At 48.6% G+C, this 26,691-nt stretch overlaps 10 protein-coding genes across 30 annotated transcripts; 5 read left to right on the top strand and 5 right to left on the bottom strand.

Annotated features, from left to right (window-relative positions):
• The first annotated feature begins 15 nt into the window (after positions 1-15).
• FOXG_17893 (uncharacterized protein) lies at positions 16-10,180 on the top strand. Of its 9 annotated transcripts, XM_018397902.1 has the most exons (6): positions 16-847; positions 904-1,746; positions 1,820-3,574; positions 3,839-7,196; positions 7,254-7,319; positions 7,400-9,982. In XM_018397902.1, the coding sequence occupies exon 1, from the start codon at positions 231-233 to the stop codon at positions 558-560; it is 330 nt and encodes a 109-aa protein (XP_018232573.1). In that variant the 5' UTR covers positions 16-230; the 3' UTR covers positions 561-847; positions 904-1,746; positions 1,820-3,574; positions 3,839-7,196; positions 7,254-7,319; positions 7,400-9,982. The 9 variants fall into 9 exon arrangements, with proteins under 9 accessions (XP_018232573.1, XP_018232568.1, XP_018232570.1 ...); XM_018397897.1 differs by having other exon boundaries at positions 16-7,196; positions 7,400-10,180; XM_018397899.1 differs by having other exon boundaries at positions 16-1,746; positions 3,839-10,180.
• On the bottom strand, positions 62-3,711 carry FOXG_00532 (uncharacterized protein). Of its 4 annotated transcripts, XM_018376930.1 has the most exons (4): positions 2,473-3,124; positions 2,181-2,419; positions 1,344-2,114; positions 62-1,290 (listed from the first exon to the last, which is right to left on the bottom strand). In XM_018376930.1, exons 1-4 carry the CDS (start codon positions 2,549-2,551, stop codon positions 910-912), a joined length of 1,470 nt encoding a protein of 489 aa, XP_018232574.1. In that variant the 5' UTR covers positions 2,552-3,124; the 3' UTR covers positions 62-909. The 4 variants fall into 4 exon arrangements, with proteins under 4 accessions (XP_018232574.1, XP_018232575.1, XP_018232576.1 ...); XM_018376931.1 differs by having other exon boundaries at positions 2,181-3,711; XM_018376932.1 differs by having other exon boundaries at positions 129-2,114.
• On the bottom strand, positions 8,893-9,396 carry FOXG_00533 (uncharacterized protein; the record flags this gene model as incomplete). Its single annotated transcript, XM_018376934.1, has 2 exons — positions 8,893-9,019; positions 9,209-9,396. 2 exons carry the CDS (start codon positions 9,394-9,396, stop codon positions 8,893-8,895), a joined length of 315 nt encoding a protein of 104 aa, XP_018232578.1.
• On the top strand, positions 10,181-11,897 carry FOXG_00534 (uncharacterized protein). Its single transcript, XM_018376935.1, has 2 exons — positions 10,181-11,110; positions 11,162-11,897. The coding sequence occupies exons 1-2, from the start codon at positions 10,445-10,447 to the stop codon at positions 11,435-11,437; spliced, it is 942 nt and encodes a 313-aa protein (XP_018232579.1). The 5' UTR covers positions 10,181-10,444; the 3' UTR covers positions 11,438-11,897.
• On the bottom strand, positions 11,334-12,641 carry FOXG_00535 (uncharacterized protein). Of its 2 annotated transcripts, none has more exons than XM_018376937.1 (2): positions 11,894-12,641; positions 11,334-11,840 (listed from the first exon to the last, which is right to left on the bottom strand). In XM_018376937.1, the coding sequence occupies exons 1-2, from the start codon at positions 12,419-12,421 to the stop codon at positions 11,694-11,696; spliced, it is 675 nt and encodes a 224-aa protein (XP_018232581.1). In that variant the 5' UTR covers positions 12,422-12,641; the 3' UTR covers positions 11,334-11,693. The 2 variants fall into 2 exon arrangements, with proteins under 2 accessions (XP_018232581.1, XP_018232580.1); XM_018376936.1 differs by having other exon boundaries at positions 11,466-11,826; positions 11,894-12,620.
• A 572-nt stretch (positions 12,642-13,213) lies between these two features.
• Positions 13,214-17,791, top strand: FOXG_00536 (UTP-glucose-1-phosphate uridylyltransferase). 8 transcript variants are annotated; one of them, XM_018376938.1, is made up of 5 exons: positions 13,214-14,268; positions 14,332-15,257; positions 15,663-15,758; positions 15,819-15,895; positions 15,956-17,791. In XM_018376938.1, exons 2-5 carry the CDS (start codon positions 15,156-15,158, stop codon positions 17,244-17,246), a joined length of 1,566 nt encoding a protein of 521 aa, XP_018232582.1. In that variant the 5' UTR covers positions 13,214-14,268; positions 14,332-15,155; the 3' UTR covers positions 17,247-17,791. The 8 variants fall into 8 exon arrangements, with proteins under 8 accessions (XP_018232582.1, XP_018232584.1, XP_018232583.1 ...); XM_018376940.1 differs by having other exon boundaries at positions 15,453-15,758; positions 15,956-17,703; XM_018376939.1 differs by having other exon boundaries at positions 14,332-15,758; positions 15,956-17,703.
• A 1,657-nt stretch (positions 17,792-19,448) lies between these two features.
• FOXG_17894 (uncharacterized protein) lies at positions 19,449-20,252 on the bottom strand. Its single transcript, XM_018397903.1, has one exon. It carries the CDS (start codon positions 20,162-20,164, stop codon positions 19,907-19,909), a length of 258 nt encoding a protein of 85 aa, XP_018232590.1. The 5' UTR covers positions 20,165-20,252; the 3' UTR covers positions 19,449-19,906.
• Positions 20,253-21,264: 1,012 nt separating this feature from the next.
• FOXG_17895 (uncharacterized protein) lies at positions 21,265-21,405 on the top strand (the record flags this gene model as incomplete). Its single annotated transcript, XM_018397904.1, has 1 exon — positions 21,265-21,405. The coding sequence occupies one exon, from the start codon at positions 21,265-21,267 to the stop codon at positions 21,403-21,405; it is 141 nt and encodes a 46-aa protein (XP_018232591.1).
• A 520-nt stretch (positions 21,406-21,925) lies between these two features.
• FOXG_00538 (uncharacterized protein) lies at positions 21,926-25,291 on the bottom strand. Of its 2 annotated transcripts, none has more exons than XM_018376947.1 (2): positions 24,894-25,291; positions 21,926-24,837 (listed from the first exon to the last, which is right to left on the bottom strand). In XM_018376947.1, exon 2 carries the CDS (start codon positions 24,834-24,836, stop codon positions 24,273-24,275), a length of 564 nt encoding a protein of 187 aa, XP_018232592.1. In that variant the 5' UTR covers position 24,837; positions 24,894-25,291; the 3' UTR covers positions 21,926-24,272. The 2 variants fall into 2 exon arrangements, with proteins under 2 accessions (XP_018232592.1, XP_018232593.1); XM_018376948.1 differs by having other exon boundaries at positions 24,909-24,931.
• Positions 22,017-22,704, top strand: FOXG_00537 (uncharacterized protein; the record flags this gene model as incomplete). Its single annotated transcript, XM_018376946.1, has 2 exons — positions 22,017-22,209; positions 22,259-22,704. The coding sequence occupies 2 exons, from the start codon at positions 22,017-22,019 to the stop codon at positions 22,702-22,704; spliced, it is 639 nt and encodes a 212-aa protein (XP_018232594.1).
• Positions 25,292-26,691: the final 1,400 nt, after the last annotated feature.

Here is a 26,691-nt window from a genome sequence, read left to right on the forward strand (position 1 = left end):
AGCTTACTTATTTGACTAATCGGGCTCGCTTCATCATTCATTCACGTACGGACATAGCGGGTTTTCTCATCTTTGTAGCTTGACATTATTAAGTAATTGACACCTTGTATCCCGCATCACCTCTATGAAAATGTCATGATCAGGCGCATGTCAAACAACCCAGATCAGGGAAGATCGCATGGCGGTGCTTGGCATCTCGATAAAAGCCCGTATCGCCGAACTCGAACACGATGATTCGTTCTCGGTGCCCGCATAACTCCATTGCAGTGTTCCTGAATCCGCAGCTTCCGGTACTTGCCCTGCTTGGCTCCTCCATGATTCAGATCAGCTTTTGTCTTTGCCATTCCCAGCTTTTGCCCAGCCAATGTTGGAAACTCGGGGTCGCACTCGATCTGCAACACTGGCATCATGAACCAGCCGGCACGCGACATAGTCGTCTTATCTCCGCCCGTCCGTGCATATTCCCGCGGAAGGACGAATGTCTGAGACAATACCATTCTATATATGGAGTCACAGACTCACCATTACATTTCCCCTTCTTCCTTTGCTTTGCGTCATGAGTCTGGTCGGCTGATTCGTCACATCGACATTTCCTCAATTGCTGTTCCTCCTTTATTTTCCCGTGTCGAATTGCAAAAGCGCAAACACCTCGCTGTCGCATTGATGGACATTCCCATTTCAAAGATTGCTTAACAAAGTAAATGCAGTCGTTGGTGTCAATCTCCTAAACCTGATATGGATAGGAATTGCGGCGGACGGTCTTCATCGCTCTGCGGCCATCATCATTTTGGGTATCATCCGAGCCAGCGTGCGATTTGCCGTTTCCGGGGGTATATATAGATTATATGTAAGTACATTCATGCATTAGTAGTCTCCTCTGAACTCTTTCGTATGTGCGGTCAGCCCTCATCATGTTCGGTTCATGGCAAGGGGGTTCATCTCTTTGCTATAAGTCGGCATCGGATATGAATCTCCCGTCTCCCGCCCAGTAAGCGGAGGCCTGGGGCTCGAAAACGAACGCACTGGCGCATGATAGCGTGCAGTCGAACCGAAGTAATCAGGAGTTCTGCGTCCACTCTCTGGGGACTTTACTGGAGTAATGGGTGTTACTGCCGCGCTCGAATCTCTTGAGAGCATCTCGTACGAACGTGGATGGTTCTTTACGTCGACACGTGCGTCGACCGACACAAATTCCTTCTTGTTCCGAGTAAATGGCTTCTTGATCAAGTCAATCCAGCCTTGAACCATGGACCATCTTCCGAGGAAGAGGATCAGCCAGAGACCATTCAGCTATAGTTGTCAGCAAACATTTCAACATCGTAATACTGATACAGGACACTTACCGCCAAGAGAAGGAGAACAGCCGTGACAGTCGCTTCGTTGATGACCAGCGAGGATGCCTCGTCTAGACAAGGTTCCTTTTTGCCCTTTTCTTGGAAGAGACATTTGACGAAAGCGCCTGCCTTGGTGGGATCGTCGGCAACAGATTGAACCACGTTGTCTTGAAAGACAAAAACGACAGAGAAAAAGATGACATCAGCAATGATGATGAGCACTATGGCAATACCACGCCATTGGAGTGCGATAACTCGACGAACTCGACGGTAGACCTGCCTTGGGTTCATGGTCTTGATGCTTTGTGTATAAGTGGGCAAGCTAGAGCCCTCGGAGGATGCGCCGTTGTCAGACAATGATGCCAAGTAGACCTTGATACAGTAACCAAAGGTGGCAAAAGTAATAATAACGGTCAGTCCAGCGAACAGGAGAAGCGGGATCCAAAAGTCGGCCAGACTGTTCTCATGATTGATATGGCATGTAGCACCAAAGCGGAACGAAACGCCGCTAAAGACGAGAGCCAGGATTATACCCAGGATAGGAACGCCCCATCCAGCTGCCTGAGCAAAGATCATGAAGTTCTTGCCAACGAGAACTTGCCAGCATATCTGTAGGTGAAGCGATACCGACCTAAGAAATACCCACATGATACCTGCCCAACCACCAAGAAGGAGAAAGGTACCAGAGGCGCCACAGACCTTGCTAGTCTGCATGCTATGCGGAGTGATCGTGTTGTAACATTGCTCTGGTTGTGCTGCAAGAGGAATCACGAAACCCATCTACAATCCAAAAATGTCAGCGACTTCAAGAGACTAGATATGAGAAGTCATTGTGCTGTCACCTACATTCATAAGCAAAATGGCGACTGTAAGACAGATGCTCAGGTAATGGCGGTTGGTCTTTTCTACAGGCAAGAATGCCCATGATAAAAGAAGGAAGATACAACATATCTGGCTGAAGAGCGAAACCCAGTTCGCAATCGCCGTCAGGGTGTCGAAGCGATCAGGGTAGACCCAATCCGTCATTGGACAAGGCAGACAACACTGGATAGTTGCTACTGTTTGGCAGAGGCGCCCATCGATAACTAGACGTCTGTCAGAGGGATCATTCAAGGTTTCCAATTCGCAGCTCGCTTACATCCGCCCTCAGAAGGGAATAACGCGGCATCCCAAAATGGCGGAGGGCAAAGGTTGACCCCCGATGTGTTGTTGGCCATGTTGAAATGAGTAGGAGAAGCCGTTACAATGTCGTGTATGGGTATGCGGTGCCGGTCCTTCACAGGTCGTATTATGCCGTTAATAGATACTCCAAGACCAAGAACAGTGAATTAGAGACTATCCAACGTCGCTCTTTTCCGTTTAGTTCCAAGGAGAGCGAGGTCGAGGTCGAGGTCGAATTGATTAAGCGTTGTTACAACATAGCAAACGTTTCGCTAATAGTTCGAAGCTGTATGACCGGATGGCAGCACCGAGATGGTCTCGAGGGGATGCACTGATATCGCGTGCGGGACAAAAGGTAGCACAGAAAAGAATGATACAAGAGGATGGCGAGAAGATTACACAAGAGTTGTTAAGACAGCCGGCATAACAACACCAACAGTGCGATTGGCACATAGACTCATGAGACGACCAGCGAAGACGGAGTCACTCGCGTGAGGAGGGAGGGCACACGGGTCATATAAGTTAGAAGGAGAGGGAGATCTGTATGCAAGTGTATTTGGCCACAACCACTACCGACCTCAAAAGCACTGGCAATGGGGAATCGAGAACAAGACTTGAGGCGAGGGTGGAGGCAACAGGGTCTGCTGCTTCTCACCATCCCTGCCAGACTGGAGAACGAAAAGGCTGCAGGAGACTTTCTTTCTGTGCATCTGCATCTCTACCACCCATTCGGAGCATCCTGGATCAGTGATGGCATGGCAGACCAGGACCAGGGTGGTGGAAAGGGGCCAATTAGAAAGTCCTGGGAACTGTACTGTTGAATATACAGGCGCTGTAGACTGCTGAACACCAAAATTCGAAGTATCATTGGGGGATGTGGTCTGTGATGACGAGCGGGCACCCATTGGGAAGGGCCTGGCAGAGGCGGGCGACGAGGGAACAAGTGAGGTTACAGGGGTTGCTAAACTTGGGAATGACCCACTCCCGTGCATCGCAGCCGTCGTGAGGCACAAGAGACAGAGAGGTGAAGTTCCTGAACCTAGGGACTTTTGGGCGTGGTGCAGCAGAGTCTAAGTCGGGTAAGTTCACCAAGATACCAAAACGGGCATATTTTGGAACCAAGTCTGCAAGTCCACAGGGGGCAGAGGCGAGGTTTAACTGAGCCGGAGGTTTCCAAGTGGAGCAACAGCTTCTTGGACAATACCCTGACGCCCTGCGGTGCCTGGCCCCAGAGGCCTGGAGGTGGAGGGGCGGGGACTCAGGGGTCATCGATGCATGTCTTGGCCGTCACGACACTCCCCGGTCTTGTTTGACTGAATCTGACTGACGCGACAGACCGACAGACGACAGGGACGTCTGAAATCTTGCCTAAGAATGGGTTTTGAGCGATGAGTGATCCGACTAAATGAGAACGGCGCAGTGGCAGTTTAATCTTAACAGTAGACTGGTGCACATACCTGACTACATACGTATGTGTCAGGTTGGCCGTTGTTAGGTCTGGTCCGTGTGCTTAGCTCGCCGAGATCGACAGCAGTCAGTTATCAACAGTCGTATCCAGGACCCAGGTCCTACAGTTACCAGTAGGATCTCTCGGGTTGTTGGGTGCCATTGGTAGTTTCTCACAAACAACATGTTTGACTCGAAGTAGCCGTATGCATGCGAAATGACGAGTCTTCCGAGCAGGCCAACCGTCAATGTTTTATGCTCCCATCTCTCATAAGTGGTATGTTGGGCCAACTGCCAACGCTCAACCTTGATTGGCTGGTCAAGAACAGAGTCAGAGTGTAGACAAGTACAGTAATCGGAAACGCTGGTAGCCTATTATGCTGACAAGAAGATGCAAAAAGGAAAGGCTTTGCCAAGAGTCGTTGCACATCATAGCAAGAAGCAAAGAAAATAACGGCTTGCGGAGAACGTTTGGCACTTGTATTGCAGGCTTACGGGTGCAGCCGGTCGACGTCGAGGGGCTCCGGCGATCTTTGTTTGTTGTGTGAATTCGAGTCAGTACGTGGCCCAAGTGATCAAATACTAACCTCGATGTTTTTAGAGATACGCAGGACGAAGTCCAGCAAACTGATCCGTGGATAGAGCCAAATTACGTAGGTCCCATAGCCACTCTATTAGCAGCTCACCACCGCAGACCGTTGTTTACTAGAGACAATTCTCAGGGCATCTCATCAACCGTGCTTGATTTGGAACTTTTAGGCAAAGCACAGATGAATTCGCTCCGCTGGGATAGTGTACTGATCTTAGCTGAATTGGACTCAGGGCAAAGGTCGCCAGGGCCTGGGATACAAGAAGGGGTAGCCAATCGTGCAATGCCGACATCTCTGATGTACGTCCAAAGAGTGGATGTGACATTGTCATCCATCAAATGATAGTGGTCGACAGGAAAGGCTGTTGATGCATTATGTTGTCCTGAATGAATCAAATTGAGTATTTGACTTTCCAAGTGATGGAAGAAGGGAGCTACGCAGGGATTGGGATTTGACGGACAGGCATCGATCTGTGGGACTGCTCTTTTCCCCCGGACATACGGGTCACCCACAAATTGTTTCCTTCCACGGGGGCCACAAGGCAGACCCAGTGGAGTCTCGGGCTGCCGTTGAAGACGACCCCAACTACAGAATATAACACTTACAAAGTCATTATCACCGTTTTTAATCTTAGTAACTTCATACTAAGAGTCTTGTCTGGGATCCAGTGTCTTTTCTAGTACCAATTGTTCGCTGTTCTCTACACACTCACCCGACGCTGGTGTGTCTATCCCAGTCGTTACAATCAAAAGTCCAGTCTGCGTCCATCGATATTATCATGAGGGGCATGTCTGGGCTGAGCAGGTTAAGAGCTAACATTCGCGTAAATGCTCCAATACGCATCGACGTCTTTTCACGGCTCGTCATTCGGCATGTTATGGTGCGCCACCAGCAGAGGATCAAAAGCCTGCGCGGCAGGCTTAGCCACTAAAAGTCTCTCTGGATGCTTCAATCACTAGCATCGCCATCTTGGCACTTGAGAACATCTGTCTCGTAACTTTGACTGGCTTCTCGGCCCTTCTGACACCCTTGTCGACCCCTGGTCAGTCACTGTCGCTCCGCTGAGCGGCTCCCCTGTCACTCCCGCCATGCAACACCCATGCTGATTGATCCTCTTCTTGCTGGCTGGCTTTTGGTTCTGGTTGGCTTGGCGGTCTTTGCCACTCAGGAACCTCGTCACTTTGTCTTGTCTTTCAACATGGCAACTCAGCTTCTGATTCGCATCTTGAATTTTTCGCTCACCAACGAGCCCACTATCATCAAATATGCTGGGTCCAATCGCTGTTGGAAGATGACGTTCTCAGCCATAATGTATTTAATCCTTACGGCGAAGCATGACATTTTTCGCAAATCAACTAGTATATGCGTATTTATCTATTATTTGTTATAGGCATGGGCTCAACGATATAGATCTCAGAACACTCCTTTCACTTCAACCTCCTGAAGTTTTGCCGCCTCTCGGATAAAAATATTTCACCGGAAATCTCAAGGAGATGTTTTCTGTGACATATCCGTTCGAGCGCCATTCCCTTTGGTCGACTCTAAATGCAAGCAACCTCTTGTGGTGAGCTGACGTCGTCTATCACGCACATCACATCGAACCATGCTTTTCTACATCACAAACAATGTCTGAAATGTTGATCTAACGCATCTCCGCATAGACAACCGTCAGCGTCATTGTTGGAGATTTGTGGAAGATGTCACTCTCTGGACAAAGACAGAAGAGTTCCACTGTCTTATCAACACAACGACTGTATCTATCTGGTGGTGCCGTGCCTTGCTGGTACATTGGATGCAGGTACGGATAATAACTATCGACGTATCCCATGCTCAGGGCATATCAACCACTTCCGCTGAAGTCTGCAGGACCTGCAAAGCTGATGGTGTGGCATCTTTCCTTTTACAGCCACTCTTCGGTCCGTTGGTGCGATGTCTTCAATGTTGACAACGACGCCATGTGAAAGCTTGCAGCCACCGGTCTAGGAGCCTAACAGGCCGACGGCATCCTCAACCCGCTCTCCTAGATGAGATATTACGGAGGGATTCATAAATGGTTGAGGAGAATCGCATGCTTGAACATGTCGTAATGGGCCTCCACTTGTTGCAAAGTCAACAGCATGTAAGAAAAACACACACTGTCAGCAATTGACTTGTAGTTCTTTCAAATGTGGAACTGGCTTTCCATGTCGATGGCTATCTTCCCCGCAATCTCCGCCCCAGACAACTCAATCTTCCTCCTGCCCATTTACCTCGTTAGCTCGTGTCCGTGGAGAAGGGATACCTAACTATGTAGCATGTGAGCCCTAAGGATCCCGACTATCTGCACTGCAGCGAGACCACATCTGAATGGGAAGTTCTTTTGGATACGATAGTCACTAACTAAGCTATCAAAGGAACGGCTTGCATTGAGATATCCCTGGACAAAGGGGGAGGTTCTTCGAGACTTGAATTGGGCCCGGCTCAGATTCCTATTGCAGATATATGGCGCAATTTTCACTGACTTCCCATTAATTGTCAAATTTCCAGGATAAAATCGCTCGGAATTATTTAAAATCTGACAGTTCTTGCAAGGGTCGAAGTAAATAGCCGTCTGCCTACTCCGTCACAAGGCTAAGTCTACCCTTGGCATCTGTCAAAGACGTGGCGCTCCGGATATATCTCTTTGGTAATGCTATGGACTGGGAGTGTCTTATTACAATCAGTGATCTGATTCATTGTCTAGTGAAGAGTTTGTCGACTTTGATGTGCCTCACGCCTGCATCTATGCAATGCTTCCACTCCGAACCTTGTATGTATTCCTCCCGTCTGTACAATTTGTGGGTGCAGTGTCGAATTCGGTATGTTATTCAAGGATCTGACCATTACGAGGCTCGCGGGAATCTTCCCCGGTCTAACAATACATAATTATATGCATGACACCGACTTCGGCAACTGGCAAACGTAATAGTCGAACCAAAATACGTATAGGTCTCAAGGCTTGGTCAGATATAAGTAACATACATTCAGTCGGAGGTGCATTCCCTGTCAAACGAAGCTCTCTTGGCAGCTATGTTGGTGTATTATCTCCGGTTTAATACCAGCATATTGCTTATGCTGCATTCGACGCCATCCACTGTAGCAACACCGTTTCGATTTGAAACCGTCATATTGCTTGAAGTTGTTGCCAAATGTCGGATGTAGTAACACACTCATCTTTTGTGAATTGCGGCACAGCAACTGAACTTCCCCCGTGAAGGAGGGTAAGACATTCAGATCTGCAGCAACTCAAGCTAACATAGATCGGGATGCTCAAGATTTGAGACGGTGCATGTCCATGTCTGCGAGCTGCCGTCAGCTTGAAATGCAATCTCCGAAACAGGCCTCTTTAGAGTCTTTATTATCAAGTCCTCCGCGTTCTAGTAGCGTTAGAAGAACTAGAAAAAGTCAAAAACGTTGTGTGGAACCCGGCATTTAATGCTTCCGACCATGAGAAGAAAAGGGCAGTTAGTGGTTTTTATCAAAAGCTGAAACGACGGGTAAGAGTTGAAACCGAGACTGACAACGAAGCCTATGACACGGTCGTCAAACCCACCCCAAAGTTGACTTTCCTTCTTGGCTATGTTAGTCGATGATCCGAGCCCTGCATCCGGTTGCAGTGGATATGAGAAGCCCCTTGTGTCTGTGCAGGAGGCTAACTCCATCTGGCCGTAACTCCGAAGGATCATTAACAACAACCGTCTAGGATTCTTCTTCTAGTCTTGCACGGACATCGAACAAGAAACTCCTCAATTTCTGATGTTCCGATCATGTCGTCGAAGAGCTATTCTGCCCTATTGAATGAGCCAAGCTCAGACTTTGTACTAGTCCAATGCATATGAGTTTTGGGGGAAACGATACCGAATATCATATCATGCCTCTGACCCTCGTCGATGAACCCGGGTAGTACTGGAAATCCTCGGATATCATTACAAAGGGCTGTACCGAAGCTATTCGGCCAATATTTGCAGTCTAGGATTAGGATGTCGGGCCACATAACCGCAGCAATATGATCTTCACTATGGATCCGTTGTGGTTGCTTTGCTCGAATGTGACCCAGGAACCAGAGACTGGGAGGGTGACCATGTGCCAGAATACCAGTCGGAAGTTTGAGAATCATGTCACAACCTTCTAGCCACGCATTCTAGACGTTCGACATTGGTCCGGATTGCTGATGCCTGTCAGGCTGTGAACCTAATTTTGGGTATTGATGTTCCTTCTCTTCAGCACGTCTAGACGGTAAGGGCCATGGCTGAGATGGCAGTCGCCTAACTGTTGCGTTTCATGATTTTTCCAATAGGGTTGTTAGTGCAACCTCATTGCTCCGCCATAGGGCCGTCTATGTTTCAATCGCCCACGTTAGCGACTCCAGGCTGGGTAACCGAGAACGATCCGCACACAGCGGACGATATCCAGATACGTGGGTATTGCACGGGTTCAACACGATAATATCGTGGGTTAAGACCAGAGACCCTGATGATCAGTCACAAAACCCTTCAGTCAGCCTTTACGGGAAGGTCTTGCCAAAAGGAAACAAGAGCCCGATGTGAGCCCGATGTTTTGGAACCGAACAAACAATTCTTAAACCCCCATTGAAATGCAACTTAAGCACTCGTTAAGGAGCCTGCAGGAAGTGGGAAAACCACATGAGCTTCCTCTTACGACCACTTGGACCGAGCGTGAGACGAATCCTTGTGGACAGAAGAGGAACAAAGCTCGCTCAAGCCAGGTCCAAGCACTGCAGAAGACGTCTGAGACCCCTGTCCCTGGCTCGGGGACCAAGCAGCGGAAACACGATCACTCGAACCACTGTGATGGGTGGCAGGATTATGGCTTTGAGTTACAGCCATACGGGAAGGATCACGGCTGATTGTGATATGGTGTGGAGGTAATATATCAGCGACAAAACCTTAAAGCATTATAACATATAGTGTTAAAGTTCCATCTCGAATATATGTATCTGCATATCTGCGGACTGTTGAGTCTCGGCGCGCTTATGTTGAGCTGTTGTCTCTTTGGTTTCTGAGCTTAGACAGCGTTATCATCTTGACTAAGGATGAAAGTGAGACTTCATGGTGGTTCATGAGACCACTTCGAAGAAAAGCACATACAGCTCAGACACGGATCAGATTAGAGCCGAGTAACATATAACAAGACGCGTCAGCGTCTGATAGAGCCGGATGTTTTGTTATTCCTAAGTTGATACAAGATTGCAATACCTTTTCCATAAAATGACGAAGAAAATAGGGTATCTATATCTCATTCAAAACTCAGTCATGGAAGAACACGTGACTGTAGGTGTTTGACGAGAGTCGAGAGAAGTTATGAGTTTCGCCGTTATGCTTCTTCTTTGATGAAGTTTAGGTATATCGAGATTTAAATGCAATTATTTAGTTATTCAAATGATACGTGACTTTCAATCTGTAGCTCGTGTCACCAGAATACGAAAAATATCTGATGCTGACTCAGTATCAGAAGTCACTCACGCACGGAAATGGTTTATGGACTCAGCAGATAGTGATAGTAGGAAGGGTGTATTAAATAACAATTCAAAAGTGCCGTATATACAGATTTGTAACAAATCTCATAGGAGCAGCTTCTTGTGTTGCCAATTCTTGGGCTGGAGATGAACACTGTTTTTTTTTTTTTTTTTTTTGGCTGTTGATCTGCCCCGCCGGTGTTGTTTGTCATTCTAGTTTCACAGAGTCACACAAATGACATAACTCATGACCAACAACAGTGTACATCAATCAAGCTCTAGAACCATCGTCAAATCATCGTGCCGTTGTACTACGCTAGCTACAGCTACTATACATCGTATAGTCTCGTATTGGATTCAAAATAGCGAATTGCCTCAACCGGATTGAGTCACGCAAATCATATCACTCAACGTCAGCGATGGGCAAAGAGACTCCCCTTGTGTCATCTCGACGTCTCTCCAACGCCGAAGGCGATCCTGTCGCTGTTGTCCGCGTTCGAAATCTCCAAACGACTATCCAAGGACCCAAAGATGCCTGGGGTCGAGGTTCTAAGCAGCAGCCTCTTCTGATATCCGCCGAGGTGTCACTGACGCATGCGTTCCCCTCATCGTCGTCAGACGACAAGGTCGCTTCCGATACCGTTCACTATGGGCTCCTTAGCAAATCTATCCTCAGCACACTGGAGAAGTTGCCCAGGTCAGCTTTGTCGTTGAGCGATGTGCTCAACAGGCTCTGGGTTGACCTTACTGGTTTCCAGTACACTGGCGTGAAGGAGCCTTCCGCACAAAACAGAAAAGCTTTCCTCGATATGAGCCTTATCCGAAGGCTTTCAGTCTCACTCGTTCTGCCCAAGGCCTCGTTGATGGGAAGTGCAATCCGACTCTCGGGATCGTGTCTCTTCGCCGACTCAGCCATCACCGCGCGAAGTCTGGAGCTGGGTCTGGAAGGGATCAGAGTGCCAACACTCATCGGTGTCAACAGCAATGAGCGAAACGCTAAGCAAGTCGTCATCACAAACATCCGCATCGATGAATACCAAACCGCACACGATGACTATGCTGTAATTGAGAGTACCATTGTTGATGTAAGTAGATTATGAAAGGCTTAGTGGACAAATATGCTAATCATCACAAAGGCCATGTCAGAATCGTCATTTGAAACTCTGGAGGCTTTGGCAGCAAGCCTGGCTTTCCATATTGCCCGGGAACTCAGGACCAAGCGTGACGATTTCTACGGACAAATCATTCGCATTGGACTCGAGAAGCCAACAGCCGTGCCTCTGGCCGAGGCTGCCTGTGTAGAGCTCACGGTCAGAACCGAAGATGTCAAGATCGAGGTCTCTAAGACGAAAGATGTTAGGTTTGATGATACTAGAAACCAGATTGCGCACTCGAATGACAGGAAGTCGTAGTGCACTTGGGCTTAGGTAGAAGTGTGATACGGGGAGTAAAAAGTCGGTCGCATGTGCCTATATGGCTTCTTGGATGTATTATTCCTTTTTCAACTGCTCAAGTTCGCTTTCGACAGCCTGCATATTCTGTACATGACGCAGTAGGTAGTATTGATCAACGTATATGGCGTTACCAACACCAATGCTTCAGCATATCCAGCTTACTCCAACAAAGACGAACCGCCGTAAGTGATACCTGTTTAGTAACTCTCAACACTCACTTGTAAACCTCCATTCCTGCCCGTGGAACGTCTCCCTTCGTGACCTTCCGTACAAAGTCGGGATCGGGGTTGAAGAGCATGACGTGAAAGTGCTGCACGGTATTGACCGATTGCAAAGAATGCCAGTTCCTAAACCAAAGAACCTATGCACATGAGCCTCACAAATGAATCACCTGTAGTGACAGGAAAGACTCACATTCTCCTCTGGGATATGCGCTCGAAAGGTCTTTGTCACAAAATCATCAATCTCTTTTCTTGCCTTGTCTGTCAAATCTCCCGTGGCGGGATCTTCTACGAGGTCGAACTTTGTCCACACGACAAGGTGCGCTATTCTCGGATCTACTCCGTAAGGAGCATCATTCCATAGGATCTTATAATCGTCCTCGAACTCAAACGGTGCTCCGCGCGGCGTCAGTGGAGTACTCCATCCAAGACGATGTTCATGAATGAAGTTGGCGATACTGCCGTACTTCTGTTTCAGATAGAATGTAAAGGCTTTGTAGCGTCTAAGCTCTGAGGGAACACGCTTGAACTTCTCTAAGCGGTTTGTTTGGATGATGTCGCGGACTTCGGCCCAAGAGAAGATGTGGTACTCTTGGTCTGGGGTGGACAGAATGCCTTGATCTTTCTTGTGGAGGCCTTGGAGAAAGTCAGGACACTCTTCGGTTCTCTGGTCCTTGGGAATGTTCATGTTCCAGAAAGGAACAGTTTCTGTGCTCCCCATGGTTTCTAATGTTGAGTGAGATGAAGTTACGGTGAGACGGACTCTTCGTATTATTGGTGATTATATGGAGAAATCGAGATGCAATTAGACCGGATGTTGCCCGTGAAGGAACCAGTTTCAGTGTTACTTAAAGCTGATTGTCTCTTTGCCCAATATCTGGTCATGGGACGCGTTCTTGTGAGGTAGAAGTTCCATGGAGGGTTGGATTGATACGGCTGCGTCTCCACAGAGGGACGCGCCACAGATAGAAGGGTGATAATGCAGAGAAGCACGCAAAACATGTCCAGTTACAATATGTCTAGTCTATTGGTCACCTAGATTGTTTAATTCATACAAACTGTGAGTCAGGCATCGTGATCGGGCTATTTATGATAAACAAGTGTTGTTTTTTTGTGGTAGATCCAGGCCAAGTTTCTCATTGTTACTTCAGAGGACGTGTCCCAACGGGCCACTCTCAGGACAACTCCACTATAACGGCAGCTGAAGGGGGGAGTTAGAGGTCCGGTGAGCCACTGCGATGCATATGATTGTCGTCTAGCTTCCGTGATTGTGGAGGAGCTGTCAAGAAGCTCAGAGAAACAAGTGACGTTGAACTGATACCTACAGTACTCACTACCTATGTATCTGTGCCAGGAAAAATGGTGGTGAATCTAGGGTAGCAAAATGAAAATAACTGGGTAGGTTCTCACCCAGCCTCTTATCCAATGCCAAGGCCACGTGGAGAGATATAAGCCCGATGTAATACGGCAGGTCGAAGCTTGCATTTGACAGGAGTCTCTAAGTCAGCTATCTTTTGGTCTCCATTCACCCATTGGCCACGGAACGGAACGGGAGAGGCGTATGTGAGCTGGGGCCCAAGTGTTCCAAACCCTCTTGAAAATGTCAATGGTTACCTATGCCTACGATATTACTCCCGGTCTTCTGATACATAATAATCACCACGCTTACTCTCTCCTCAACCTTGTAAGCAAGAATATGCATCTTACAGGGAGATCGACCGATGTAAAGATAGCGTCAAGACTAGCCATGATCAACCTCGTTGCATCCACTTCTGCTCATTTCGACTGGGCCCAAGCCTGCGAGGATCCAATAAAACAGCCAATTACAGAGCCGAGATACTTGCTGTGTCTGGGCGTGAGCTTTGGGAGCTTTGGCCCGTTCCTCGTCTTCAACTCTGGTTCACCGGTAAAAGGAGCTTTGGGGCATAAGCAATATCACCTTGTTGAATCAAGGCAAATGGATGGTCCAAAAGAAGTAGAAACTCACTCAGAGTAAGGTGTAATGAGCGGTTTGTTTGCACTCGGGAGGCAAAATAGTAGCATATTAATGAGGGATATCATGATGGTGGCGGCACACCAAGAAAATCCAACCATGATACCACCCAATCTAAATCAAGGTTGCCTGCTTCCCTTATTCTTATTCTCGGCTACTCTGTCTCGTCTGTGCATTGTGCATACCTACGTACTCAACCTGACTGCAACATTATATCTGCAAAGGACCGATCTCGAACATCCAGTCCTCAGGGAGCAAGAAAACTTGAGACATAAGAGGAGGATGCTAAAATAAACTCAGTAAAGAGCCCCCCAAGTTTAGGCTAGAGTTACCTGAATATCTTTATCATCTAGGATAGAGGTCCTACGTTTTCTTGCCTCCCCTAGCCAGTCTCACCAACTTCCCACCTCGAGTGCTAATAATATCAGCGGTAAATGGATACCTCGAGAAGAAATGGGAAACAATATACCGGGGATCCTGGCTGGTTGGCCCGCCGCAAGCCTACAAGGTGAGAGATCGCTGGTGCAAGTGGTGAAGTGGTGGGGTTTAATCCCCGTGGTATGGGTATCGTGAAGGTGAGCAGAAATGAACAATTACGACAACTCGATGATACGAGATGTGATAATAAACAACAATAGGGGAGACGAAGGCACTATTGAGCCTCGTCTCATCTCCTCCCCGCAAGCCATCATAACTGGTTGGTAAGGATGAACAGGGACGGGTACCAGAGCATGGGAACAAGCCTCCATTCCCCAACGGCCAGGGAAAAAAACAAAACACATGGGAGCTGAGATGACCTAGACCAGGTAGGTGCAGTATCTCCAGTATCACCGAGTTAGTAGACGGTCTGCTCGACCATTGCGAGCTGGGTTGTCACCGCAAGTCTACGAATCTCGCCTCCTATGTTACCCAACCTTTACTAAATCTGCACCAACAAAAAGAGAGGCAATTGCTGGAAAAGGACAAGAAGCAGAATCAGTTGAGAGTGCAAGACAGAAAAGAAAGAAAAAATCCATCAAAATCGACTCGACGTCACCGTTACAACTTGTCACTCAATAGATCGCAGAAAAAGTGTCAATAGTTTTAAACTACTGTCGTTGTTCGGCTTCTTTTGTCCGCCTAAGAAAAAGCTCCCTCGCCACCCCCACCAAGTTTACAAGCAACAGCTGCAAGCCCGGCATCACCGCCCCGCATCTAACTCTGGCGCTGGTGCTGGCCTCCCCTTTCCCTCTCGCTCCCGTTCGTTTATTAGCTGCTTGACCTGCTTGACCTGGTTACCTTAATTCATTCCTCTCCTCTCGCTGACTCTCTCTCTCTCTCTCTCTCTCCGGTAACAACTTCTTGATCCTTCTCCTCTTTCTTCATCCCCCCAAAGGCTATCTGCTACTCCCGTTGGCTTCCATCGTGTTACTCTAATTCCACCTTATTAATATTCTCCACGACTCGACCGACTCCCTTCACAATGGCCAGTGCTATCAAGAGTGCGCTGCCTACCCACCTCAAGCCCAACAGCGGCGATGAGCAGGGCAATGAGCGTCGTCATGGCAAGACGCGCAGTCACATGGTGAGTTGATGTGAATCAAGATACTGCTTCATCTCCCCATCGTCACATGCCACATTATACAAAACAGATGCGATTGCCTACCTTTGGTCGCTCACGGCGAAGCTTCACTGTATCTCAAAAGCTTAATCGTGACGCTCATTGCACCCTCAGTTACAGTCATATGGATGTCCAGGCACTTGACATGGCTGCAAACAGGCTCGCGTTTCCACATCTCTTCACATCTGTCAGATGGACTTGGTTACGGGCCGCGCATTCACTCGAAGCTTGATGGCTTTAAAGTGCCTCGATGAGGGTGCGAAGCTTCGTCTTCGTCTTCCTCTCCCCACCACTAACTGGACGACGGACCTTAACAAACATCCTGTATCATATTTTCATCATAAACCATACTAACCCGTTATGCTCCAGGCTTTCGAGAACACCTCCACCAACGTCGCTGCTGCTCAGATGCGAAATGCTCTGACCAACCTCGCCGAGACCGTCAAGGATCCCGAACAGAAGAAGGCAAGTCCTTTAACCCGAAACATGTGATTCCTGAATCAGTCAAGACTAACCAGGCGACAGTTGTTCGAGACTGAGATGGACAACTTCTTCGCCCTTTTCCGACGATACCTCAACGACAAGGCCAAGGGCAACGCCGTGTATGCCTCCCTTCCGACCAGATATATGCCATAATACGACAGTTGCTAACTATACTTTAGAGACTGGGATCGCATTGCTCCTCCCGCTCAGGGTCAGGTTGTCGATTACGAGGATCTTGCCAACACCGAGTCTGTCCAGTTCCTCAACAAGCTGGCTGTTCTCAAGCTCAATGGTGGTCTGGGAACCTCCATGGGTTGTGTCGGCCCCAAGTCCGTTATTGAGGTCCGTGACGGCATGTCCTTCCTCGATCTTTCCGTCCGACAGATCGAGTACCTGAACCGTACCTACGACGTTAACGTCCCTTTCATTCTCATGAACTCCTTCAACACAAATGACGACACTGCCGCCATCATCAAGAAGTACGAGGGCCACAACGTCGATATCCTTACCTTCAACCAGTCTCGATACCCCAGAGTATACAAGGACTCTCTCCTCCCCGTCCCCAAGCATAACGACTCTCCCATCAACGAGTGGTACCCCCCTGGCCACGGTGACGTTTTCGAGTCTCTCTACAACTCTGGCATTCTCGACAAGCTTCTCGAGCGAGGCATCGAGATTATCTTTCTTTCCAACGTCGACAACCTGGGCGCCGTGGTCGACCTTCGCATTCTCCAGCACATGATGGAGACAAACGCTGAGTACATCATGGAGCTGACCAACAAGACCAAGGCCGACGTCAAGGGTGGTACAATCATCGACTATGAGGGCTCAGTCCGCCTGCTCGAAATTGCCCAGGTACCCAAGGAGCATGTCAACGAGTTCAAGTCTATCAAGAAGTTCAAGTACTTCAACACCAACAACATCTGGCTCAACCTCAAGGCCATCAAGCGTGTGGTAGAGAACGACGAACTCGAGATGGAGATTATTCCCAACGGCAAAACCATTCCTGGTGACAAGAAGGGCGAGTCCGATATCTCTATCATCCAGCTCGAGACCGCTGTCGGTGCTGCTATCCGTCATTTCAACAACGCCCACGGTGTCAATGTTCCCCGTCGACGATTCTTGCCCGTCAAGACCTGTTCCGATCTGATGCTCGTCAAGTCTGATCTCTACACATTGAAGCACGGCCAGCTTCAAATGAGTGCCGCTCGCTTCGGTGACGCACCCCTGATCAAGCTTGGTGGTGACTTCAAGAAGGTCTCAGACTTCCAGAAGCGAATCCCCTCCATTCCTAAGGTGCTGGAGCTGGATCACCTCACCATCACCGGTGCCGTCAACCTTGGCCGCGGCGTAACGCTCAAGGGCACTGTTATCATCGTCGCGACAGAGGGCAGCACCATCGACATTCCCCCTGGATCGATCCTTGAGAACGTGGTTGTCCAGGGTAGCTTGCGCCTGCTCGAACATTAAATTGGGAGCTTGTTGGATGTTGTACGGTTCTGTGGCAGACTGTCTTAGGGTTTTAACTTGTCATGGCCTTTCGAGGTGTATAAGATGGATAAGGCATGGGCAGACATGTCATGAGGCTTGAGGATTGGAATGTTTATCCTATGGTATGGAAGAAGAGAAGCAACGTCTCCGAATCGGTAGACATGAGAGCCTGATTCAAGCGTCACATTGAACGCTTGCTGGGAGGATAAGGTACACTTTGAGTATGTACGTACTTGGCAAAACAGCATTAGCTTGATACCTATACATAGGTACAGCACATTTAATTGAAAAGGGCAAATGACAATTTCTCGAGAAATGAAGGGTCTCAGGGAAATGTGCCGGACAACGTCGTCGACTCATGTTGGGACACGCCACATCATCTAACTTCTTAGCACTGTCAATTCATCGACAAAACTAGCCTTTGTATTAGCGGTGTTTCCTTGTAAATGGGGCTGATGGAGCCGATAAGCCCGTAGCCGGCAGGCCTATCCTCATTTCGGACCAGATCTTAACCTTAATCTTGTAGGTTTGCAATTACGGTTTACCAGCCCCTTTGGCTTGTTCAAGCTTCATGCGGACCAACGTCGTCGTTCATCGGACGCATGACGACGACGACGTTGAGGATTGTCTGCTTCTGTGCTAAGTCTTTGTGAGGCACAGTCGTATTGGAAAAGTCTATCCATTCTCGGGTAGCAGGGTGGCTCACCCGTACTGCCGAACGTGTTGCATGCGGTCTGAGAGCAGGATGATGGTGTCCAAACACCAGTTTGTTTGAAAGTGAGACGCGGGGCGAAGGGTCTGTTTCGACCCAGGAGGCTGGAGGATCATAGCACAAGACCGTTTACCTTTTGCCTGTTTGCTACCTCGATTTGACGCCTATGGCCTATCACAAACGCTGGCAAAGTGAAATCAAAGGACTTAGATCGGCACCCATGACGTTCCACATCAATGAGGCATTTCCTTCGATCTTGAGTACCGAACCAGGGTCGTGGAAGGCTTCAACGCACTTCGCACTAAAAACAGCTACCCAACACCGTAAGGTTTGAATCCTACCCTGAGTGAGGAGTCATGATCCGAGCCGATGGAACTCTCCAAGGTGAGAACATTTTTAGCAAGTTTGGTATGATATTCCCAACCGAATGCCCAGCCGGAAAATCCGGGCCTAGAGGAGTCCGTGAGATTGATATAGGAGATAGGGGATGGTAAAGACATCCCATGATAATATCGTGAGAGCTTGGCGAGAACAAGCATCCTCGATCAACCAAGGCTGTGAGCCTGTGGCTATCCGACTTCTCGAATCGGTCTAGTTCGGAGAGGGTGGCCCCGTCGTTCCATTCCATCGAGCGGCAATGCACGTTTGCATATTGTTTGTGGGGTTGAGGGAGATTGTGTGAAGAAGGGGAGCGCGCTGTTGGTTAATGCGAAGTCCGGACTGGCCTAAGCAAGGCCAAAAGTTGGGGACCCCAGCCTGATTACCTCCTGGGCCATCTGTGATAATGCCTGCAGTTGCAATTCATGGCTCATTGACCAGGAAGTACCTTTGATCCTGGAAGAACTTCTGAGTTATCATGCACTGTTCTCATGTCTTGACAGACTTGACTTCCACCGCAGGGAACTCGGCCGGCGTTTCTGAGAGTCAATAGTACGGGGGAAGGCGAGACAACAAACAGAGAAAAGTCTTGCTTCAGCCTACAAGGCTGTGTGTGCCCAGACCCTCTGGATCGTCGTGGGAGAGACGCTCCTGGGTCACATTACGGCGATGCTCGGTAAGACTAACGGTTGCAAAACAATAGCCGCTGATGGCCAGCTGTTGAGCCGTGGTGTGGCGGAGGCCATCTACGACTGGTTGAAGTGCAGTATTCATGCACCATTAATGCTGTCGCTCACTCTTGTGCTCCCCAGCCTTTCTCTTGAGCAATGATGAGGGGATGTGTCTGTATCGATCCCGATGAGCTTAGCATGAAGCTTTTGCGACCGTCCATCGAGTTCAAGCCACAAAAGCAACGTCAACAATAAACATGTCCGCCTAGAAACCGCTGCCATGATCGACGAACCATATCGGTTTGTATTACCATTGCAGAAGGCTGGGGAGACGCTATCCCCAGCGCACCTACAGCGTTGGATCGGCTTGGTGGAAAGAATGCATGGTACGTACGCTATTGCGTATTTTGTTGACTTACGTAGTCATCAATGTTAGGGAGCCCGCCAAGGTTTGGGGAATGTATCCCATGGCGTTCTCTTACCTTCCTGTGTGTAAGTCATGCCATCACATTCAACGCTGGTATTCCCTTACAGGAATATGCCAACGCTTGGTGATCCATTAGTGACGTGTAGTTGAGCAAGTGAATAATTTGCATGATGGCGTCTGTTTGTTGTCTCTGCTGTCCAACATTCAGCTGTAGCAACGCAGCCATGGCGGGCGCCATCAACGGGTAATGATTCACACTAATTTACAGCTACCTAGACACACACACACATTAGCGAATGTAATAACACTTGATGAGACGCCATAGGCGCTGAGATGGCGACTTCTAATTGTAGTCTACTATCGCGGAGAATTTGATTCGAAGGTTGGTCAATGCCGAGAACGCCGCTTGATCAATATTTCCAAGAAACTTGCAAGAGTCATGGCAAAACTCTCAAGTGCTTGCAGGGAAGGTTTTCAATTGAAGCTCGTCATTGGGACTATTGACAAGCGGGGGGGCAAAGTCATTAAAGTACTTCCCAATGCGGTAAGGTGACCACGCCAGGGATACCAAGTTTCCAATAGCGGCAAGCATCCAGACCGCCGATGAAGGAGGAACAACTGCAGCAGCCGACATGCTGAGATTTTCCGGATATTGTCCAGAACCGTTAAGGACAAGGGTATTGCTGTATGCTCCACGGTTGTGATTCATAAGGGTTCGGAGATTTTGGTTGCATGTGCTGTGAAATGAATGGGAGGATACTGAGAGAGATCATGTCATGCTAAAAGACTGTGTCGTTGTTTGCTGATATGTTCAATCAGACACGGCCCATCTCATGAAACCAATACATAACTGAACAAAGACACGGCTGCCTTGGCTGAGTTGCATTACATCGGCGAGCTTACGACAGCATGTTTGACAGTGGTAACCTAAATCATGGCGGCTATCGCTGCTAAAAGGATAGGGTAGCTGGCCTCGCCCTCCGAGAGTTGGTCTGTAGTGCAGCAGCTCCGGTATACGCCGGGGAGGCGCGGTTAAAAAGTGTGCTGCCGTGACCACTGCCAGACTAAGGCAAGGCTGACAGGAAACCTTTGATAAGGCCTAGAACGAGTCGAATTGGGGACTTGGCCAGAGGGAAAAGGATTTGCATAGATCAAATCTCGACTCATGACTGGATTAGAATATTAATTCCATTACAAGGTGACCGCTAAAGACCAGCGATATGAGTGAATTGAGGTCGTCAGGGGGCAAGGCTCGGTGCAAATAGAGCCTGGAAGTCAAATTGTGATGGATCGAGGTCTCATGTCGCTAATGATGCTTGCTTGGCTTGGTGGGCGCGTGCCCGCTCTGGCTGCCAGGCACAGCAATCCTAGAGGTTGTTCGCCGGTCTTGCAGGTGGAGCTGGCGCATCCCCGTAGCCTGAAGGGCGAATCCACAGAAAGCTTGGAGTATAAGCCACAAAGGGCATAGCGCTGGCATGCTTAGAGGACGCTAGGACATGGCTAATTTGCGTGGCAGGGATCTGATAGGGTCCGTTCTGATTCGGGAATTGGAAGGCCGTGGCTGGCCTGCCAGTAGATGGAATGTGATGATGTAGCGAGATAGGCCAAGAAAGAATGGCATGGGTTGAGAGAGCAAAATGCATTATCAGACCAAGGCAAGCTAATGACAGGGAAGTGGGAGATGGGGTTCTTTGGGTGAAAGTGGAAAGAACCTGGAAGGGGAAAGGGAAATGGAAAGCGAAAGGAGGAAGGAGCTTGAGGAGGAAAGGACAAAGCTCACAATTGAATTCAGTTGAACCTGCGGAAGGCATGTCCAGCAACCGCTACCTGCGCTACACCTCACTCAACCGCTCGCCCACCCCTCCACCCCCTCTGTTCTGTACCTACACCCCGGCCCTTAGTTCGGTGGGATGGGATAGAGCAGTTGGTACCATGGTCTCGTGGGATTAGGTTGGATTGGATTGCCATCGGTAGCGTCTGAATGTATCCCCTTTATTGCTCTCAATATTGTCACTAGCTCTGCGTTCCCTTCATTATAATAAGCCTCCCTCCTTCTCTCGAATCTCCCTCCTTCCTTCTTCTCTATCAACGCCTCAGTCAATTCGCTACTTCGTTGTGCCTATTTCCCACTACCTAATGTAAGTCCATACCTTCTTCAGCCTTTCCTTATATGGACAACATCCACATCGAACTTCGTGCCTGGGATACCTAGGAAGAAGGATGCATTCAAGTGCAATGCAGATCGGTTGGGCAACAGCGATAGCAATGGATGGAAGTCAATCACGCTGGCACCAACTGCCACTGTCAAATGCTGGTGACAGTTGGAGGTGTCAATGAATTCATATGGCAGCCCACGCACTGCCTGTGGCTTGTTTACTCGACTATTCATTAAGCCTCGTGCACCCAACTCGAACACCACAGCATGATCACAAACGCCATTACTCAGTCCCGCTACTATTTACGCTTTATCGTTTCATTATTTCAGAAATAATAACTAACCCGGCTGGTAGTAATACTCAGTCATTCTTTCAAACACAAACCAAACCTCACCAATCTTCAAAATGAAGTACACTCTCGCTACCATTGCTGCCCTCGCCTCCGTGGCCCTGGCCAAGCCTGCTTTCCTCAACACCGAGTTTGATCTCACTGAGGGCAAGCCTTACACCATCCGCTACTCTGGCTGTGACGATGGCTGCACCATTGTCCTCCAGAACGGCCCCTCCGATGATCTCTCTGACTACAAGACCCTGACCAGTATGTCTTGCCATTATGGACTATTGAATATCTTGCTGACCCACGATAGCCTCCGCCACTGGTGACTCTTTCACTTTCACCCCCTCTGAGCTTCCCTCCGACACCTACAACTTCAAGATCACCGACAAGGCTGGTGAGGTCAACTACAGCGCTCAGTTCCCCTACAAGGGATCATACGCCGCTCCCTCTGTCACCAAGTCTGCCACCGCTACCGCTGAGACCACTGCCGTCGCCTCCACCAAGGAGGCCACCACCCTCGCCAGCGTCACCAAGTCTGCTGAGGAGACCACCACTGTTGCTAAGCCCATCATTCCTACTCATGCTCCTTCCAAGAACGCCACCACTCCCACTGCTGCTCACCCCACTCCTTCCAAGACTGGCAGTGCCGGCGGCGAGACCAGTGTCCCCAGTGTCCCTGAGAGCGGTGCTGCTCGCATGACATCCTCGCTGGCTCTTATTGCCGGTGCTGTTATGGCCATGGTTTACCTCAACTAAGTTATGGACATAATGTTTTATGCGCATACATGGGATGAAGAAAGAGCGGTTTGATGAGACTCCAGTTTCGGGTGTATAATTCTACTTTAATGATGGCCTTTGTTTTATTCTTTTCCGGTTACCCCATGAGGCGTCGCGGCCGGCTATATCCACCGATGAACCCTGCTTTGGCTTGTCTGGGAGGAAGAGAGCCTGGTATTTAGAAATCAATTAGACTCAATGTTAGTCTGTCTTTAAACAATTGTTTGATCTTGTGATGTATGCCGCATATTTGAAATTTGTAGGCCATGGTGCATCTCATGACATTGGTTGTCGGACTAGAAGCAAAAACAGTGTTTCATTGGATGTGTATTCAACTAGCCTGTCACTATCCAAGAAGCCTCTGTTCTCTGGTTTAAGCTTCCTGTGTGGAGAATAAACAACGTTTGCAGCATGTCTTCGCTCTGATTCCGAGTTCCGTCGTCCGAATTTCCCTTTCGTCTTGTGTTGGTTACTCTCTCCACACCTCCAACATCCTTACATGCAGGTTCCCGGTCTGATCTGCCATCCCTTTCTGCGGCCCAATTGCTGTTTCAAAGTAACAATTCAACGGGACGAATGCCAAATCGATCCCTGGACCGACGGGTATGCAACATTACCAGGGGCACCCTGCTATAACGGCGCATGATATCAGTGGACATTTTACAATCTGCGCCTCTCTGTGGTGCGTCTTCAATGAGACAGCCTGGACAGCATCAAAGAATTGCCGCACTTTTATGGTTCCAATCTGACCTTCCGCCTGATGCCGAGATATGCTTCGTTATCTTGATACAAGAAGGTTCCCCATAGTGGGTATTATGTGCATCCTTATTACACAACGGATCATCATCGACAGTACACAACACTTTCCAGTATTTGCCCAAAATTCGTCGCACACCGGTAATTAAATGACATGTACAGGGTCTTTCAAGAACTGGGAAGCTGCGCGAGACGGGGTGCGGAGTACTGTAAGCCTTCATTCATGCGGTGTGTCATAGGTACTCTATGCAGCAAACATCACATGGCTCGAATTGCTCAATGACGATCGTGTCCTTGCAAGTTGTGGAGGGCTTGTGTTACATCTCACAGTTTAACCGTGGAGATCATGACCAGGTTTCCAGTCAAATGTAATGAATTCTTTTCGATGTAACCGATCTAGTCTGACTTAGATGATCTGATTGCATGCCCGTTGCGTCAATGAGCATTCCTGTTGTTTGTGGCTGTGGCGGCCCTGTCTTTCTTCATTGAATCCATTTCGAAACATAGCTACTGCTGAGGCTTTTTGCAGAACAAAGTAACAAATACAACAAAAGCACGAGTGGAGAATTTCGTAAGAGCATAGACAATGAATGCATCATCGTACATGAGTTCAGATGAAAAGCAAAACCAAAAGATACTGTAGATACTGTATATGAAACGCGGAACCGTTCGGCGCGTGGCAGCCCAAAGATGATAGACAAACTGCCGGCCGGAAACAGACCAAGGAATCCATGCCCCAAGACATTCCTTGGTTTGAAACGCAAAAATGAAAATATTTTTTGCTGGAATTATCATTGTCGCGGAGTGATTCGCCTCTTCTTGGCGACGAAAGAGCTTGTCATAAGATCAGCCCACGCTCCGATTCCACAGAGTCCTTGATCATCTTGGACAGAGGTGTAGCTGTAGCTGAATAGGCTATCGCTACCGACGGACATTTCAGAAGCACGGTCGCGCACCACGTGCGAGCCGGGACTGGCAAGCGAGCCTGAAGGCCGGGTATCCTGGAGTTCCAGGCGGAGCAGCTCGGACGCCGTGAGATCGGCGACGGAGGCGGACACGGACGCCGGAGCGTGGCATGTGGTTTCGGATGCGGCGGATGATGTGCCAACAATGGTCCAGCCACTCATCGAGAAGTCGTCGGCTTCAGAAGGGGATGATCTGATTGCCGTGGTGCGCTCGAGAACCATGGATGTAGACATATCTATGGTGGGAGGAGAAGGGTGTTGATAATCATCCATGTCCATGACTTGGCCGTAAAAGTCGAAGATGGAAGAACTGCGGTCTTCAAGAAGTATGGACGACGAGAGGGAAATGGAAGAATCCGAGTTGCTTTCATGCTTATCAGAAAGAGTCATGCTGGCCATGTTGATGAGCCCAAGAATCCAGTTGGGGGATGCACAATGCGTAAGAACCTCTCTCAGGCATACGTCAAATGTGGTGTAATGTTGCTCCAAATCAAGCGACAAGATAGACGTCGTGATACTCAGTAATGCTTAGCTATGTTAGCGTATTCGCCCAAGGCGAAGTGCCGGGCAGTACGAGCGTTGACTGTATTTCGATGACTTGGTTGTCTCGCTATGAAATATTCTAGAAACAAGATACTGACCCGAGGAGGTGGGTGAGGCCAGAGCTTTTGAACTCAGGAACCCCTTAGCCCAACACCATGAACCATTAACTGCATAAGCCTATGATCCAGCCCTTTCCATTCGTCAATCGTGCCGAACGCCATGAATGATGCGTTGGCAGTGCCCCTTGCTTGGTGCACATCTGACGCGGTCTCGATCAGACAGCCTCAAGAATACGGTACGCGGGGAACAAGTGTTATTCGCATAGTGGCATATACCAAAATCCATGTATCTTTGGTATCGTCATCTCTTGAAAGTGGTGTCATTGCTGCATGGCAGAGCCTCCTCTAACCCCTTTCGCATTAGACATGAACTACTGCTTACCTGTCAAAGCCAACCGCCTCATTCTCTTTTGACGCCCTGCTAGAGAGGAGGTCTATTTTGGGGAAAGAGGAATTTGCTCCTTTATATCTGACCCTATGACCATGCAGAGATATATCTAGAGCCCAGTGTGGCTGGCATTGGCACAGGTTCTACTCCGATTATGTTAATGATTAAACGACAGCTGTTTTTTGAGTTCTCCAAGTCTCTCTCGTTTAACTGGTAACTGGTGCATTGGTCTCATCAAAGTCTGGATGTGATTCTTGTTCTCCCTGGCATGACTGTATAAGATGATTGGCTGATAAAGAGAATGTTCTTGGAGGCTCTTAAAAACTCATTTCTAACTACAAATCACTCTCTGGCTCTCTCTCACATATAATACTTCCTGCGATTTCGCTCTGTTCCTGTTTCGAGTTTCCGGAGGCAGGTGGCTCTTCGTTGGTGGCATCGAGCCTACAGCTTAAAAGCACCAGTGTCTCTGAACTGTATAGCATAAGTCTGAAACTCGGTATCCCGTCATGCGTAACAGTCTGGATATTGTAGATATTGATAGACCCCCAATAGACTCAAGTCTGGGAGTCCGAGCCACTGGACTGACTGAAGTGTCTTGCCAACTCTGCGGCATTAGTACCTGAGTTACCATCCCCCCTTATGTTCATATTCGTATTCAGAAAACCGTCTTTTCATTGTATCTCGTTGGTTCTATAAATGGAGACTGCCTGGACGTAGACTTGCGCTCAATTCTGCATACTGATGAGTGTTTAAGAGAGTTGCTTTGCAGCCACGAAATTGGGTTGCATCCTGCCAATTGCGAGTTCTTGCATGGGATATATTAATTCGCTGTGATGGCTAAAGGCCGACTTGTATGACTTGAGTGATCGTGCGGCACGGTTTTTGTGACTGCTTCCTGCTGATGCTTGTCTTGAGGCTGTCGAATATCGAGTAACGGTGATCGATGTGGGAAAAGCGAATGCGTGATATGACAGGAAGAAAGATGAAGATTGATATAATAGGTAAAACCAAGACAGTTCTTAGACACAGCAAGCTCCTCCCGTGAGTAAGAACGCAGGCAATGATACCTAAGTAGGTACATATGCTTCCGTGCTAAGGTAAGTACCCCTTTGCTGTTTGTGAACGGTATCAATAAGAAAGGCTAGTATTTACACATGCTACCGATGTCCTAACAACTTTGGATGAAGTAATCAAGTCGCGCTAATATCCGTAACGGCTGAGCCAAACTGACCATTGCGCTCTCTTCTCTCAG

Source organism: Fusarium oxysporum, chromosome 1, assembly GCF_000149955.1.
Source record: "Fusarium oxysporum f. sp. lycopersici 4287 chromosome 1, whole genome shotgun sequence".
Classification (NCBI taxonomy): Eukaryota; Fungi; Ascomycota; class Sordariomycetes; order Hypocreales; family Nectriaceae; genus Fusarium; species Fusarium oxysporum.